The sequence below is a fragment of the Syzygium oleosum genome, unplaced genomic scaffold (assembly GCF_021117445.2).
Source record: "Syzygium oleosum isolate NSW1041296 unplaced genomic scaffold, Sole_v2.1 Sole_v2.01, whole genome shotgun sequence".
Classification (NCBI taxonomy): domain Eukaryota; kingdom Viridiplantae; phylum Streptophyta; class Magnoliopsida; order Myrtales; family Myrtaceae; genus Syzygium; species Syzygium oleosum.
In genome coordinates, this window is record NW_026607485.1 from 25,354,712 (window position 1) to 25,373,039 (window position 18,328).

An 18,328-nucleotide genomic window follows, 5' to 3' on the forward strand; every position below is an offset into this window, starting at 1 on the left:
AGTCACCTTCTTTGGCTTCTTTTCTTTGTCATGATTCGGGCCAAAGTTAGATTTCCTAGGGCGGTTAAATTTCCTGCCACCCCTTCGAGGATTATATTCTTGCCTGCGCTTGTAGCCCTTAAAATGGCCAGTAATTTTCTCAGAGTTAGCATGTGCTTCAGGCAATGCTTTTGAGCCAGCAAGTCTAAGATCATGATTTTTGAGCAGCAATTCATTAGTTTGCTCAGCAGTGAGGAGCACAGAAATTAATTCAGAGTATGTGGCAAATTGACGCCACCGGTATTGCTGTTGCAATACAATATTCGAAGCATGGAAGGTGGAGAAAGTTTTCTCTAACAGTTCCGCATCAGTGAGTTTGATATCGCATAATTCAAGCCGAGAAACAATATCAAATAAAGCGGAGTTATAGTCAGACACTGATTTAAAATCTTATAGTCTGAGATTTTACAGTCATATTGTGCTTGAGGAAGGATAACAGTCTTGGTATGATCATACCTATCCTTCAACCTCTTCCACAGGGTCTGAGGGTCTCGAATGGATAAATATTGAGTCTGCAGGCTCTCATGCAAATGACGACAAATAAAAATCAGTGCATTTGCTTTATCTTTTGCATTTGAGGTTCCGTCTTCTGTAATTGCACTAGCGAGATCTTGCCCTTGGAGGTGCATTTCCATGTCAAGGCACCAGGATAGATAATTATTTCCACCCACTTCCAGGATGTGGAATTTGGGCTTTTCAATATTTGCCATAATTCTTGCAAAACAAATGAATCCTTAAATTAATTAGAAGGATTTCCAAATATCCACCGCCACTTCAGGAGCAGAAGAATACTTTTAGATTGGAAATTGGCTTCAGGCCTAGAAAAAGAAAAATGAAGAATTGATAGGAGAAGATGAAGTATAAGTTGATTAGTGAAAACAAAGAGAACACTTACCTTGCAAAAGTTATTTACTCAATTGGTAGATCTTCGTGCTGATAACGTGTTGTAAAATATTGCGTTGCAAAAATATAATAGAGAGAATAGAGAGAGATTAAGTAGAGAAAGTAGATAAACACCAAAGATGGTAGAGAAAGTCAGAGGAAAAAATTTTATTTTCACTGTATATTTTCCTCTTTCATTCTCTTCTTCTGTTCTAATTTCTTACACAATGACCAAAACTAAGCTCCTATTTATAAGAAAACAAGGATGCACATATCATTAATGTCAATGTATTGAATATATACATTGAATAGGGAGATAGGCCATTGGAGATGTAGGTAGAATGTAGGTTATAAATGTACCATAATAGGTACATTGAATATTCATTCATGTATGTAGGTTACGAATGTGCCATATAGGTACATTGAATATTCATTCATGTACGTAGGTTACAAATGTACCATAATAGGTACATTGAATATAATGAATATTCATTCATATATTTCATAACAATTATGTTTTATATTTCAACGTTTGTAATACAAAGGTAACAAAGTCGTTGTAGTATAGTGGCAAGTATCCTCGCCTGTTTAGCGGGAAACCCGAGTTCAATCCTCGGCATCGATGCTTCTCCTTTTGCCTTTTTCTTTATTTTCTTTATTTTTTTCGATTTTTATCCCATTGCCTTTTGGACCTTCATCTTCGTGTATGAGATAATTGATATTAAAAAAAAAACTAATGCTCATCCAATTGAAAAGCGCCAAGTCTAAATATGAATGCAAACTGCTATATAAATCGTAATTGTTCCTTTGCAAACCCTAGCGAATGACTTAAAATCCTTTTCAAGAAAAGTTCTCTTTCGTTATCATTCACTTTCCTTCTTCGTAACATAATCGTAAACGGATTTCAAACCCCTTCAATTGAATTAAACATAACAAAAGGCAGGAACTTTGACAATATTATTATGTTTTACATTTCAACATTTGTAATACAAAGGTAACAAGGCCGTTGTAGTATAGTGGCAAGTATCCCCGCCTGTGCCTGTCACGCGGGAGACCCGAGTTCAATCCTCGGCAGCGACGCTTCTCCTTTTGCCTTTTTCTTTATTTTCTTTATTTTTTTTTTCGGTTTTTATCCCATTGCCTTCTGGACCTTCATCTTCGTGTCTGAGATAATTGATATTTAAAAAAAAAAACTAATGCTCATCCAATTGAAAGGCGCCAAGTCTAAATATGAATGCAAACTGCTATATAAACCATAATTGTTCCTTTGCAAACCCTAGCGAATGACTTAAAATCCTTTCCAAGAAAAGTTCTCTCTCGTTATCATTCTCTTTCCTTCTTCGTAACATAATCGTAAAAGGTTTTCAAACCCCTTCAATTGAATTAAACATAACAAAAGGCAGGAACTTTGACAATATTATTATGTTTTATATTTCAACATTTGTAATACGAAGGTAACAAGGTCGTTGTAGTAGAGTGGCAAGTATCCTCGCCTGTCACGCGAGAGACCCGAGTTCAATCCTCGGCAGCGACTATTCTCCTTTTGCCTTTTTCTTTATTTTCTTTATTTGTTTTCGATTTTTATCCCATTGCCTTTTGGACCTTCATCTTCGTGTATGAGATAATTGATATTTAAAAAAAAAAAAACTAATGCTCATCCAATTGAAAAGCGTCAAGTCTAAATATGAATGCAAATTGCTATATAAACCATAATTGTTCATTTGCAAACCCTAGCGAATGACTTAAAATCCTTTCCAAGAAAAGTTCTCTCTCGTTATCATTCTCTTTCCTTCTTCGTAACATAATCGTAAAGGGATTTCAAACCTCTTCAATTGAATTAAACATAACAAAAGGCAGGAACTTTGACAATATTATTATGTTTTATATTTCAATGTTTGTAATACAAAGGTAACAAGGTCGTTGTAGTATAGTAGCAAGTATCCCCGCCTGTCAGGCGGGAAACCCAAGTTCAATCATCGGTAGCAACGTTTCTCCATTTGCCTTTTTCTTTATTTTATTTCGGTTTTTATGCCATTGCCTTTTGGACCTTCATCTTCGTGTCTGAGATAATTGATATTTAAAAAAAAAAAACTAATGCTCATCCAATTGAAAAAAGCCAAGTCTAAATATGAATGCAAACTGCTATATAAACCATAATTGTTCCTTTGCAAACCCCAGCGAATGACTTAAAATCCTTTCCAAGAAAAGTTCTCTCTCGTTATCATTCTTTTTCCTTCTTCGTAACATAATCATAAAAGGATTTCAAACCCCTTCAATTGAATTAAACATAACAAAAGGCAGGAACTTTGACAATATTATTATGTTTTATATTTCAACGTTTGTAATACAAAGGTAACAAGGTCGTTGTAGTATAGTGGCAAGTATCCCCGTCTGTCAAGCGGGAGACCCGAGTTCAATCCTCGCTAGCGACGCTTCTTTGCCTTTTTCTTTGTTTTCTTTATTTTTTTCGATTTTTATCCCATTGCCTTTTGGACCTTCATCTTCGTGTCTGAGATAATTGATATTTAAAAAAAAAAACTAATGCTCATCCAATTGAAAAGCGCCAAGTCTAAATATGAATGCAAACTGCTATATAAACCATAATTGTTCCTTTGCAAACCCTAGCGAATGACTTAAAATCCTTTTTAAGAAACGTTCTCTCTCGTTATCATTCGCTTTCCTTCTTCGTAACATAATCGTAAAGGGATTTCAAACCTCTTCAATTGAATTAAACATAACAAAAGGCAGGAACTTTGACAATATTATTATGTTTTATATTTCAATGTTTGTAATACAATGGTAACAAGGTCGTTGTAGTATAGTGGCAAGTATCCCCGCCTGTCACGCGGGAGACCCGAGTTCAATCCTCGGCAGCGACGCTTCTCCTTTTGCCTTTTTCTTTATTTTCTTTATTTTTTTCTATTTTTATCCCATTGCCTTTTGGACCTTCATCTTCGTGTATGAGATAATTGATATTTTAAAAAAAAAAAACTAATGCTCATCCAATTGAAAAGCGCCAAGTCTAAATATGAATGCAAATTGCTATATAAACCATAATTGTTCCTTTGCAAACCCTAGCGAATGACTTAAAATCTTTCCAAGAAAAGTTCTTTCTCGTTATCATTCTCTTTCCTTCTTCGTAACATAATCGTAAAGGGATTTCAAACCCCTTCAATTGAATTAAACATAACAAAAGGCAGGAACTTTGACAATATTATTATGTTTTATATTTCAACGTTTGTAATACAAAGGTAATAAGGTCGTTGTAGTATAGTGGCAAGTATCCCCGCCTGTCACGCGGGAGACCCGAGTTCAATCCTCGGCAAGAACTTTGACAATATTATTATGTTTTATATTTCAACTGTTGTAATAAAAAGGTAACAGGGTCGTTGTAGTATAGCGGCAAGTATCCCCGCCTGTCACGCGGGAGACCCGAGTTCAATCCTCGGCAGCGACGCTTCTCCTTTTGCCTTTTTCTTTGTTTTCTTTATTTTTTTCGGTTTTTATCCCATTGCCTTTTGGACCTTCATCTTCGTGTATGAGATAATTGATATTTAAAAAAAAAAAACTAATGCTCATCCAATTGAAAAGCGCCAAGTCTAAATATGAATGCAAACTGCTATATAAACCATAATTGTTCCTTTGCGAACCCTAGCGAATGACTTAAAATCCTTTCCAAGGAAAGTTCTCTCTCGTTATCATTCTCTTTCCTTCTTCGTAACATAATCGTAAAAGGATTTCAAACCCCTTCAATTGAATTAAACATAACAAAAGGCAGGAACTTTGATAATATTATTATGTTTTATATTTCAACGTTTGTAATACAAAGGTAACAAGGTCGTTGTAGTATAGTAGCAAGTATCCCCGCCTGTCTCTAGGGGACCCGAGTTCAATCCTCGGCAGCGACGCTTCTCCTTTTGCCTGTTTCTTTGTTTTCTTTATTTTTTTCAGTTTTTATCTCATTGCCTTTCGGACATTCATCTTCGTGTCTGAGATAATTGATATTTAAAAAAAAAAAAAACTAATGCTCATCCAATCGAACCTTTTTCTTTGTTTTCTTTATTTTTTTCGATTTTTATCCCATTGCCTTTTGGACCTTCATCTTCGTGTCTGAGATAATTGATATTTAAAAAAAAAAACTAATGCTCATCCAATTGAAAAGCGCCAAGTGTAAATATGAATGCAAACTGCTATATAAACCATAATTATTCCTTTGCAAACCCTAGCGAATGACTTAAAATCCTTTTTAAGAAAAGTTCTCTCTCGTTATCATTCGCTTTCCTTCTTTGTAACATAATCGTAAAGGGATTTCAAACCTCTTCAATTGAATTAAACATAACAAAAGGCAGGAACTTTGACAATATTATTATGTTTTATATTTCAACGTTTGTAATATAAAGGTAACAAGGTTGTTGTAGTATAGTAGCAAGTATCCCCGCCTGTCTCTAGGGGACCCGAGTTCAATCCTCGGGCGACGCTTCTCCTTTTGCCTTTTTCTTTATTTTCTTTATTTTTTTTCGATTTTTATCCCTTTGCCTTTTGGACCTTCATCTTCGTGTCTGAGATAATTGTTATTTTAAAAAAAAAACTAATGCTCATCAAATTGAAAAGCGCCAAGTCTAAATATGAATGCAAACTGCTATATAAACCATAATTATTCCTTTGCAAACCCTAGCGAATGACTTAAAATCCTTTCCAAGAAAAGTTCTCTCTCGTTATCATTCTCTTTTCTTCTTTGTAACATATAATCGTAAAGGGATTTCAAACCCCTTCAATTGAATTAAACATAACAAAAGGCAGGAACTTTAATAATATTATTGTGTTTTATATTTCAACGTTTGTAATATAAGGGTAACATGGTTGTTGTAGTATAGTTGCAAGTATCCTCGCCTGTCGTGCGGGAGACCCGAGTTCAGTCCTCGGTAGAGACGCATCTCCTTTTACGTTCTTCATCTTCGTGTCTGAGATAATTGATATTTTTAAAATAAAAGTGAACCCGCTGTGCACATTATCGAACACCCAAGGATAATTGAAATTAATGCTACAAAAATTACTTTTTGCAACAATAGATGTAAATCGGAAATTTAGTTTCCAAAAGTTAGTGTCGAAAAAAGTCTCCGTCATATATATATAACTCCGGATAAGAAAATTTTAAGATCTTGAATGTAAATAAATAAAATAAGGCAGTTTTCAAGATTACTGATTCATTGGCAATATTGAGTCCCTTTGCCTAGACAAACCATATAGAAATTTATTTTACACTATATGTGTACTGATAAAAGTTCTTTCTCGATGTAACCCAGCTAAAATAATATTGCGAAAACACTTATTAGATTAGATATTATGAGAATTGAATATGAGAGACTGCCTGAAAGATTATTTTTTAAATTAAAAGGCATATAATTGCATCAAACCAGACCAACATTTTTTAGGTCTGTTTAGTAATGTTTATGTTCCCAGAGACAGTTTCTGTTCAGAAATAGTTTTTTTATTTCTATTCCCTGAACGAGTTTCTGAGCAAAAAAACGCGTTTAGTAATTGCCCAAAATTTCTATTTCCGGAGTAGAAAAAGAACAAAAATGCGTTCAGTAGGACACTAAAATTGTCGATGGAGACTTAACGATTTATATTTGGATAAAATTGGACTAGAAATAGAATAATAATATATTATGATATAAAATTGGATGATCTTAATACAATTATAAAGACAATTACTCCTTATAGACAAAGTCAAAATATTATTTACTGCCGCTATTGATATAAAATAGGCTGCTTTATTTGGGTGTCTGCTCGCTATTTCAAGGGATTCATTCAAGTTTGCATAAATCGTATTAAAATTTTCTTCAGATCCAAAGAAATGTTATTTCATTGCTGTTGGAGTTCTCTCCTCATTACAAATTTTTTATAAGTGAAACTCATGTTGCCACACATCAGCACATCCACTGATTAACTACAAACTCAAAGCAATTGTTTTTCTCATCACCAACCTAAACTAAAAATTTATGAAATCATTTTGGCGAAAAGATCAATGGCTACCAAATTCATTGGCTATTTCAAAAAATGAGACGATGGTGTCCGCCACAAAGTGCGGGTTTCTCGTTGGCGCAAAAAATGATCAGCTAACCTTTAGGACAATATACATATATATACATATGTATGTATAAAATCATTTTGGGGTTAACTTATTAGATTCATGTTAATTGGTTAATAACCTGGCATTGTAACACTTCGTGAGAACGCGGTAACTTAACGAGAAAAGTGGCCTAATTTTAAAAAAAAGCACAAACTTTACTTTAAGTGACAATTCTAGCCCGAATTTTTTTTTTATCTTATAAGAAATCACCAACTTTCACTTAAATTTCAAATTTGGCCCGAGCAATTTGAAAATTTCACATCACGGGAGCCGGATTTGGAATTAGAATAAGAGCTGGTGCTTTTTATTGAGTTAAAAAAAAAGTTGAAGTCAGAATTATTACTCATGATAAAGTTAGTGCGTTTTTTTTGGAATTAACCCCTTGAGAAAATTTTGGGTCACTTTCTCATTTAAACCATCACTGTCCAGATTAGGCTTCCCCAAACAAAACGGGCTCGAGGCGCGAAACCGAAAGATGAATCAGGACCGTTCACTCGAAGGCTACGGCGGGGCTCGCGGACTACAGTGCGCCCGCGCACACCCGATCGCGGCTCCCCTTCGCGTTTCCCGCCAGAAACTCGTTCCCCTCCACCTTCATTTACCGCCAAATCTCTCTCTCTCTCTCTCCCTCTCCCAAAACCTCACTCGCGAGATTCTCTCTCTTCTGTGCCGCCGCCTCCCTGTCATTCCGGTGAAGCGAAGCCATGAAAGACCTCGACTTCAAGGCTGATAAAGGTTCGTCTCCCTCTCTCTCTCTCGCGATGTTTTGTGCGTGGAATTCATGGGCGGCGTTTCGTGAAATCGAATCGAGTTTGACGTTGTGGCGCTGGCAGCGATCGCGAAGGATTTCCTCTCGAACTTCGCCGACGCGAATGGAGAAGCCAAGTACACGAACGTCCTCGTAAGTTTTTGTCCTCCTCTTTGACTATCGTCGTCGTTCATACGCGGATGCCCCTTTTGGAGCGTTGCGAGATGTAAACCGTTCGTTTATGAAAAGATTAACCCTAGATTTACAATCGAATCAAGCGTGGTTCGTTTTATTCTTTTTTTTTTATTTGCAATTTGAATGACTCACGCGAGGGGCCGCCTTTCCCGATTTCAGCAAGAAGTAGCGAATAGGAAAACTCGTGCTGTTGAGATCGAGCTCGAGGACATAGTCGATGTAAGTTTCTGCACCCCGCTTAGTGCTGTCGTGCGTGCTGAGTTTTCCTATGCTCTGTTAAGTTGCTTCTGACGCTGCGGTAACTATGCGTGCAGTACAAGGACTTGGATGAAGAATTTCTTAGACGGGTCACTGAAAATACTCGGCGATATATTGGAATTTTCGCCGAGGCCATCGATGAGCTCATGCCAGAACCCACGGAGCCCTTTCCGGATGACGACCACGACATACTTTTGACCCAGAGGTCTGAGGATCGGAGGGATAATGTGGACGGTGTGGATCCACTTCAGAAGATGCCTTCTGAAATCAAACGATACTTGTAAGCTTTATTAAAGGCCTTGTCCTTCAATACTTTGAACGTCTAATTTGTTCACTATTGACTACTAGTCCAATTATAACAATGCATTCATAGCCGAAATTTGAGGGTTCACCAAAGAAATTTGATTTTCTTGCACCAGTATTCATCGACAAAACCGCAGAATCCAGGCTGTTGACTATCTGATTGATGTCAAGATTTTTACAATTTATGGAGCGAGAAAAGTTTTCCCCTCTTTCTCTAGTATGTTGTGCAATGCTTTGGCTTTCTGCTAGTTGGCCAGAACCTGATCATTGCGTGCCATATTGTCAGTTTTCAAGCAAAATATCATGTTTGTTTGTTTGTTTCTTCAGTAGTTGTGACTCTCTCTTGAATTTTCTCGTTCAGTGAAGTTTACATTAGAGCATCTTCGAAAGGACGACCATTCACTATTAGAGAGGTCAAAGCATCTTATATCGGTCAGCTAGTAAGGACATCTGGGATCATTACACGCTGTTCAGATGTCAAGCCATTGATGCAAGTAGCTGTTTATACATGTGAAGATTGTGGTTTTGAAATTTATCAGGTAATCGTAACTAATCCCTGCCAACTTCCTTGGTAGTATCTGGCATTATCCAATTTAAGATTCATCAAATGCCATATCTTCATTTGCAAGCAATCATGGTCAATGGAATTTGAAGAGATTAAACATGGAAGCTTTTATATAGCCATATCCAGGATGCCCATATGTTGCATTGGCATCTCAACCCATCGCTGAACAGAGTGTAGAATAATTATTCATTTGGTCTACTCTTGATACAGGAAGTCACAGCTCGAGTTTTCATGCCTTTGCTTGAGTGCCCATCAAAGAAATGTACAATAAACAAAACAAAGGGCAACCTTATCCTTCAACTAAGAGCTTCTAAGTTTTTGAAATTTCAGGAGGTTAGTTGCTCTTTAATATATTGGGCTCTACAATATTTCTTTGTGAAGGGAGCTCTGCTAGTATGATGGTCTATATCTTCATGTGATGGTCTAGATGGTATCCATTTCTTATGAGGAAATTCTCGGCTTTGTAATGCAGGCAAAAATTCAAGAGTTAGCTGAACATGTCCCAAAAGGCCATATTCCTCGGACAATGACCATTCATTTGAGGGGAGAACTCACAAGGAAGGTTGGATTAGAATAATCTTCCTATTTGGTTTAGTGAACGGAGTTTGGTCTCTCTACTTCTTGTTAGAGTAGCTTTTGAATTTTGTATGGTTGAACCAAATGTATTGTTCAAAATAATTATTTTATGATCACCAGTTATTAAAAATAACAGCTTAACCATAGCAGCTTTATTTACTCGACTTATATAGGTTTGAGATATACTGCTTTTGTAAGGATTTCCATTAGTTTATTGCCGTAACTCTTAAGCAGTGTATTTTGAATGTCATTATTTTTCCTTACTAGAAGATTTTTCCAATTTGAAAGATTCCTGTAGCTAAATTTGAGGTCTTCTATCTAATGGTTCAGATTTGTCTGATTTTTAGCATGATAATTTGATTAAAAATAAAAGTTCCATGGCAGTCACCATGATTCTTTGTTTTGGTAACACCAATTGAGCATATATGGTCATCCAAAAGATGTCCCTAGAATGAGTGAAGTTTGAGATGGCATAGATGAGTAGTGTGAAAGGTTACAGTTCCAAGAATCTCAATTTTCGATCTACTCTTGACTAGAAGGCGTAGTGCTTTTGGTTCAACAAGCTGAGGAAACTCATTGAATGAACTTTGCTGTAGATGATTTTTTGACTTCCATTTGTCTTTGTTGAACATTATCAGGTAGCACCAGGCGATGTTGTTGAATTGTCAGGAATTTTCCTTCCAATTCCATATACCGGTTTTAGAGCTATGCGTGCTGGCTTAGTTGCGGATACATACCTGGAGGCCATGTCTGTTTCCCATTTCAAGAAAAAATATGAAGAGTAAGCAACTCCAACCTTTTGCTGCTAACTGCTAGGTCCTCAGTATAAAGCAGTTGAATGAATTATCTTCAACTGATCCACTTCTGCTTTGCCCCCTCCTTATTGGTTTGGAGCGCCGGAGAGTGGATAGGAGTAGTTTCGGGATTGCATTGTGGAAAATAATTGTTGGACAATATATAGCATTCCTTTGGGAGACAGTTGTAGCATCATACTACTGAAATGATGCTACTAAGAGGCCTATTCTTGTCACTTTCCATGATCAAATTATACTCGCATTAATATTCCATTTATGAAAAAGTTGTGAATTTCTGTTCTATTCATCCTGCGTGGTAGCCAAACATTGGTGATTCGGATTATAATGTATGGAAGAGAATATTGGATGATTGTTAAGGCTGTTGATGCAATAGATATGATGTGCAAAGGAAGTTTCCTATGAAATGTGCTCATATGCTTGTTTATTCTTCAAGGTTTTCTGCTTTTTGACTTTTTCACCGTTATGCTTAATAGAGACATGTAATGGAAATTTTTTGAATGCCGGACTGGATGCAATATAATGTGCTAACTGCAAAGTAAATAACCATTCCGATGAAGTGGTGGTCTAATTGTTTTGGTAAACCATGGTTGTCAAATCAATCCTTCTCTAGACTAGCTTGAGGACAGAAAACTTATATATTTGCTTTTATAATTGAAATTCCTGCACTCGCACCTTTCAGCAATGAAAAGATCATCATCTATCTTAGGCCTGAAGAAGAATTTGTATAATTTCCACTGCAGTTACGAACTTAAAGAGGCTGAGGAAGAACAGATTGCACGTTTAGCTGAGGATGGTGATTTGTACAACAAGTTGGCACACTCATTAGCACCTGAAATTTTTGGACATGAGGACATTAAAAAGGCTCTGCTTCTCCTTCTTGTTGGAGCCCCTCACCGGAAGCTGAAGGATGGGATGAAGGTAAAAACAGTTGTGTTGTTGAATGATGGACTTTCATCTTCTTGACTGGCTGGTTTTTCCTTCCATATAGTAGGACAGTAGAGGTGATGTAGTTAATGTGTGGCAACATGAGTTTCACTAATAAAAAATTTGTAATGAGGAGAGACCTGCCAGTTTTTGGCTATGCTGTTTCTTCCTTCTTGAGGATGTTTTGCTGGACCTATATGATTTGCTTATTGCAGCTTTGACTAGTATTCACATCCTGTTCCTTTTCTCATTTCTTACATTTGTACCGAACATTCAAGGCCGGTATGTACTTTCAGAAGCGTTCTTATCCTTTCATCTGTGTATTTCTAAAACTTTAATGTGTACTTGTGCATTATAGATTCGGGGAGATCTACATATTTGTCTGATGGGTGATCCTGGGGTTGCAAAAAGTCAACTTCTGAAGCACATAATAAATGTTGCACCCAGAGGGGTATACACCACAGGCAAAGGAAGCAGTGGAGTGGGTCTCACTGCTGCAGTCCAGAGGGATCCAGTGACAAATGAGATGGTTTTGGAAGGAGGAGCACTGGTCAGTCTCTCTCTCTCATGCACGATGACACATAATTAAATAGCACCCATATTGTTCTTAGGCAAACTTGGTGAAGGGGGATGTCACTTACAATCTTACAGAAGAATCTATTAGTAGTTTTGTGCTGAAGCAGCCTAGTTGAAGGATCTCGCTCAAATATTGAGCTCAAATGCATGAATAAGCATAACAGTTGGGATAACTCAGTTACAATATACAAATACTTGTGCATCTTTTAAACATGTTCATAAACAAGATAGAAAATCGATCCAGGTACTAGCAGACATGGGTATATGTGCCATAGATGAGTTTGACAAGATGGACGACTCGGATCGTACAGCAATACATGAAGTGATGGAGCAGCAAACCGTTAGTATTGCTAAGGCTGGGATCACCACATCATTGAATGCTAGAACTGCTGTCTTAGCTGCTGCTAATCCAGCTTGGTATGGCTCCTCACTGTACTCAGCGGTGATGCTTGTGTTACTTGCCTACATATAACCCCTTCTTTCCTTGGGTTTACTAACATCGGCAATATTTAATTCTGAAATACAGGGGAAGATATGATCTCCGCAGAACTCCAGCTGAGAATATCAATCTGCCTCCAGCACTGCTGTCCAGGTTTGACCTTCTGTGGTTGATCCTTGATCGTGCAGATATGGATAATGATCTTGAAATGGCTAGGCACGTTGTTTATGTCCACCAAAATAGAGAATCTCCTGCTCTTGGGTTCACTCCCCTTGAGCCGTCCATTCTTCGGTGAGTTTCTCTAGATCTTCTCATATCGAAGATTCATTTTATACGAACTCACAAAGCATGTCTAGAGTAAATTAATGTCATGTGGGTTGGCATCTGCTTTACTTTCGAAATAAAGTTTCTCCTGCAGGGAGTGCATGTTTAAGGCGTTCTTATCAAACAGCTGCCTGATAATTACAAGGTCAAAAAGAATTCCTGGTCATTAATGTGTAATTTTTCTGGATATCACCCGTTTTACAGAGTTGATGTTCTTTTGAGTCTAATTTGTGCTAAGGCTAATTGTCCATTCATTTCGACATCAGAAGTAACAGTGATGTTAGTTCATGAAAGCATTGAATTTTGTTGAGATTTATGCTTATGAACTGTGGAGCTGCTTCCCTTACCAAAAAAAAACTGTGGAGCTGCTTCTAACTGCACTATAGAGCTTGCTTGTTAGTTATTTAAAATTATTAAGATGCCTTTGCATCTTGGTCGTATAAGTTTTAGCAGCTTGATAGTTTGGTTAATGTATGTCTTCCGGGATTACTTCTGCACTAGCATGCGGATTGATATCTCATCATATCAATTAGGTGAAAATGCTGATTTTATACTTGTGCAGAGACTCTGATCTTTTTCTTGTTCAGTTTATGCTGCTTTTTATGCATATATTCTCAGAATCTTGACTTAGAAGGTCTCGATAATGGAAGACTAATGTACATTTATATGAAATGGTGGAAACCTAGTATTCGCAATTGATCATATTTTTTCTCGTCTTGCCTGAGAACATATGCTCTGTATCAGTTATTTCTCCATTAACCCTTCGCTTTGTTTATTAATTGACTCTCTTTGTTGTTTGCAGTGCATATATATCCGCTGCAAGAAGAGTGTCTCCTTGTGTTCCAAGGGAACTCGAAGAGTATATTGCCAGTGCTTATTCCTCCATTCGACAGGAAGAAGCTAAGACAAATGCCCCTCATTCCTACACCACAGTGAGAACTTTGCTAAGCATTCTGCGCATATCAGCTGTAAGTAATCATGTCTTTGTACTATCATGGATGACTAACCTAAAGATATTGACGAATGTCTACAAGTTTAGACTGGTTACACGTCAGAAACTTGAATTCTTTTGTTCAAAATCTTCTAAGTACTTTTTTTCAGATAGGAAATATAGGTTTGTAAGTTTTACCAGAATCATGGTTTGCATTAACATATAAGTTGAGAATAGCACTCCAGCATGTTTTTCTAATCTGGTCTTAGTTTACTAAGCAGAAGGGCGTAAAATCATTGCTCAATTAATGGAGAGGTTAGTGTTGTTTCACTCAATTAAATGACTGTCATTGCCTGTAGGCATTAGCCAGGCTCCGATTCTCTGAATCTGTCACCCAGAGTGATGTGGATGAGGCACTCAGGTTAATGCAGATGTCGAAGTTCTCTTTGTACTCGGATGATCGGCAGCGAGCTGGTCTTGATGCTATATCTGACATCTATTCCATCCTACGGGATGAAGCTGCTCGGACAAACAGGATGAGTGTGATCTATTCTGATGCACTCAACTGGATTTCTAGAAAGGTTAGCTCTCTGATATTAATTGCAGTGTGCTTTCTGATGATTGAATGTCTTAATTGCCGCAGCACTGAATGTCTTCCGAGTTTCAACTGCACTCAGAATGAAATAGAGTTCTCTGCAAGATTAATTCATTTTTTTCCTCTGATAATGAGTTCTCTTTTGATAAGAAATGTATTGGTAATCTTTCCCTTTTGAAACCATATTGTCAGAAAAGAGCATTGCCAGATCGGTCTTCTTATTTCAACTGTATATTAAGTAATATGAGCTCTCTTGTGGACATGCTAGATTTTCCCCAAAGGTTGTTGACCTTCGTTTTTGCTTATTATTGTCCCCTTCCTCATGCACTGCTAGCAACTCCATGCTTTAAACTGACTAATTTGACGGCTGATGAAATTACAGTTGCTTTTTTTCTATTGTTTCTAACTGATCGAGGCATGTCCTTTCATACAGGGTTATAGCGAAGCCCAGCTGAAAGAATGCTTGGAGGAATATGCTTCCCTAAATGTTTGGCAGATACATCCCCAGACCTTTGATATCAGATTCATTGACGCTTGATGTGTGCTCGTTCCTGCTGTCAACTATTTATCTCTCAGTTGCTCTTATAATGCCACTGAAGCCTCCATGACTTTAACAGATGTCTGAAGGTCTAGTAAATGGTACTCCTGAGACAGCTTGGTTGATCTTCCTATTCTTTTACTGTAATTTTATGGAGCTCAGAATGTATTGTGAATCTGTAGATTCGAGAGAGCAACTTATCCTTCAGTATGTAGTCAGTGGAACGACCGTGACAGGATGTAATGGACATCTTGTTTAGAATGTAGATCACTAGAATGGCCTCTGATTTTACTTCATCTACTGTCACACTGAATGTCAATTGTTAAACGTGTGCAAAGAGTACTGCCCTACTCAGTGAAACTTCACCCTTATTAACACTGGCACGATGACAGTATAGGTTCTCTCCGCGAAATCTTAAGATATCTTTATCAGAATGCGAAAGTGAGAATACATTAATAGTAGTGTTAATGAGCTCCACACTATCTTATGTTGTATAATGTTGCATCCAACGGATTTGAAAGCCCCGTTTGGAGATGGTTTTGGTAGTCCCCCCGGTATTGCATTAGCAACTGATACTCCTCGACTGCTTGCCATGTTTGGGTGATTTCAGGCCTGCATATTTCTAGATATTTATCTGAGTTGATTCATTGTTTGTCGGAGGAAGATCGATGGGTCTATTTGCAGTCATTGAGATAGTATCCGTTCGGTCTAGTCTTGTTACTTGCATACTTTTTCCAATGTCTCAAAATCGAGGAAGGAAATCTATCTTGGGAAAGAAGTACGGCGGGGGCACTGAGCCACTAACGATTTCATGGCCTGATTTTGTATTCTTCACAAATTTGCCTCATCACATAATTAGAAGCAACAGCATAAACATGATTAGATGGAGTTACGACATATTTTCACATCGGTAACAAGTGAAACATCACGAATGTAATGACACGAAGTACCTCTACTGGTAATGAGCTGAGCAATGTCAATTTACAAATGGCATGATTTGCGCTGCCCGTTCTGTCGACGGCTTGCTCGGACAAGCTTGAAAATAAAGAAAACAGACATTGGCCGCTACTTAGAAAGAGAAACAAGCCAACTATAGAGATTATTCTGCCAGAACAGGAAAGCCCAAGAACTTCGTGAGATCAGAGAACGACTGGATTAATTGATGATGTGGAGAAGAGGCTTTTGTGTTGGGATTTTAGTATCCAAAATCCATAAATTGTAAATGAGAAGTGTGAATGGAAATAGTCCTACATTGGATAGAAGTTGTGATGAGAGATGATTTATTTAGATGAGCCTCTCAAATGGGTTTGGGCCCCAAGAGGTACCCCACTTTGTGGCATTCTTATTTTCCCGCGAGATTTTTTTTCGACACTCTCTACACATTTTTCATTTGTTTCCGCACGGCATTCTGCTGCATTTTCTTCATCATTGTGCGATTATTCTGCGAAATTGCGTTCGAATATTTCCTTTGAAGAAGTACCGCTTCTTTGGAAAGACGATCCGTTCTATCCTGAGAGACAATTGTTCAACAACCTTGGGTACCGGTAGAGGGGACAAATTGTCTTAAGGACACAACGTGAATTCGTTGGGCTCGGATCATTCGTCGACATTCGGATTACTCGTCAGAACCTGATTTCAGGTTTGTCGAACAACTTTATTTTGCATATACAAGCACTATTACTTGACAACATTTCGTTCGTTCTTTACACTCTTCTCAATCTCCTCTTCAACCGGCTCCCTCTTCTGCAACAATCACGCACACCGTGTCTATTTTACGATGCACAAAGTCGAAGCACGCACCTCTCCGATTCTTCTTGAACACCAACGCTCCAACAGCTCCCAAAAACCCAGTTGCAAACCCGAGCATTACGACTATGTAGAACATCACTTTCCTTCTTCGTCGGTATCTTTTTCAGGATGAGCGATTTTAGGCGCTTGAGGCGCCTCCGCACCAGGGTATTTCTTTTGTAGAGTATCTCCACAGAGCAGAGGATTATCAGCGTAAACCGAAGGCTTATCCAGGGTCTACATTATATTCTCTCTCGGAATTGGCCTCATGAAGTCGTTGTTCCGACAAATAGAGTTTGCTTATGCTCTGTGGGATTGATCCTGACAGGTGATTATTCGAAAGATCAAGTGACTCGGATTAACTTCATATCTCCAATCCTAGCTGAAATGGCTCCAGAGAGCAGGTTGTGCGATAAGTTCAAGCCTTGCAATCCAGAGAGCAAAGTAAGCTCTCCAGGAATCGACCCAATCAATCTCATACAGTAGTCTCTCTCTCTCTCTCTCTCTCTCTCTCTCTCTCTCTCTCTGTGCGGACGTCCAAGTAGTCACGCCTCAGTATCATACTGCTTGAAGTGGGAACAGAGCAAGTGTTTGCCTTTGCCGACTGCCATAAGCCAAGCAACAGATAATGTACGCACTTTAGTGGGGCTGGACCAGCAGCATCACCGTGGAAAACTTATGTATGGCCAAGTTTTGCAGTGCAAGATCCGCATGCATCAAGTCAAATCTTGAGGTCCATGTCGTTGCCTTATACAACGACGTGGGTCTATATTGATCTGGCTGCATTTCTTGTGGATTAATGCAAATTCTAACAGGATTTGAGTATGCCTTTCTGCCACTACTCAAGATGTCGCCGTGGATTTTGAGTATGAACTCGTATTTCTTTTACAAAGTACGTCGACGGGATGTTTAGATGAAGAAATGATGAAAGTTTACGAGAGAAAAATAAAATGCAGTACCAAATCAATGAATTCTCGTGAGAATCTCTTTAGGGTCGAAAGAGCACGCTCTTAAATCTTTCTGTTGATGTCAATTGTTCATCAAAGGAGGACACGACCATAGGAGAATTAAGGGTCGTACACACATTACCAATTTCGCTACAACAGTCTCCCTATTATAATATGAAATTGAAATCGCCATATAATAGAAGAGACAAGCAAACAATCCCTTGATGATTGAGCTAATGAATCCAAGTAAAATGGACATTCTCTCTCTCTGCGTAAATTGAGCAGCTTCCAAGATGATACATATTGATGTCATGGATTCTCAAAATATTCTCGTGGATGATACAGTTTATCAAGTCAATTGTACAATGTCTTTTACCTTTGATAAAAATGAAAAAAGCAATGCAGTGTCTCCTGTAGGTTCATTGTCTGTAAATGAACAGGAAAAAAAGGCTGACTTTTGACCCTAATTCAATTTTTATTCAACTGATAATGTTCACATTACTAGCCTCACCCGTTTTAGTACTTCTACGGTATGTATAGATGGATAAATTATTAGATAGGTACATTATACATTCACCAAGCGCAGTGAAGAATTTTGACCCCTTTGTAATTAATCATGAAAGAGGTTCTAAATAAAGAGATGGGGAAATGATGAAGCTCGCAAGAGGAAAAAGATGGAATGTGGTACAAAATCGTGCAACATTCCATTCCCCGTGAGTATCTCTATGTTATCGAATCGTTGATCTTGTTGC

General features: G+C 37.8%; 1 protein-coding gene and 2 non-coding genes across 3 annotated transcripts; all 3 read left to right on the forward strand.

Moving 5' to 3' along the window:
* The first annotated feature begins 3,728 nt into the window (after positions 1-3,728).
* Positions 3,729-3,800, forward strand: TRNAD-GUC (transfer RNA aspartic acid (anticodon GUC)). The gene has a single exon. It is a non-coding gene; the product is annotated as a tRNA-Asp (tRNA).
* Positions 3,801-4,306: 506 nt separating this feature from the next.
* On the forward strand, positions 4,307-4,378 carry TRNAD-GUC (transfer RNA aspartic acid (anticodon GUC)). The gene has a single exon. It is a non-coding gene; the product is annotated as a tRNA-Asp (tRNA).
* Positions 4,379-7,656: 3,278 nt separating this feature from the next.
* Positions 7,657-15,137, forward strand: LOC115675965 (DNA replication licensing factor MCM7). The gene is made up of 15 exons (XM_030598789.2): positions 7,657-7,789; positions 7,888-7,955; positions 8,157-8,216; positions 8,312-8,535; positions 8,920-9,097; positions 9,334-9,456; positions 9,596-9,685; positions 10,338-10,480; positions 11,255-11,432; positions 11,797-11,988; positions 12,259-12,431; positions 12,541-12,744; positions 13,580-13,745; positions 14,068-14,289; positions 14,737-15,137. The coding sequence occupies exons 1-15, from the start codon at positions 7,759-7,761 to the stop codon at positions 14,839-14,841; spliced, it is 2,157 nt and encodes a 718-aa protein (XP_030454649.1). The 5' UTR covers positions 7,657-7,758; the 3' UTR covers positions 14,842-15,137.
* The last annotated feature ends 3,191 nt before the right edge of the window (positions 15,138-18,328 follow it).

Coding starts and splice junctions, on each gene's coding strand:
- LOC115675965 (XM_030598789.2), top strand. CDS start 7,759: ATGAAAGACCTCGACTTCAAGGCTGATAAAG. Junction 8,217..8,311: donor AGCTCGAGGACATAGTCGAT/GTAAGTTTCTGC, acceptor CTATGCGTGCAG/TACAAGGACTTGGATGAAGA. Junction 13,746..14,067: donor GCATTCTGCGCATATCAGCT/GTAAGTAATCAT, acceptor CATTGCCTGTAG/GCATTAGCCAGGCTCCGATT.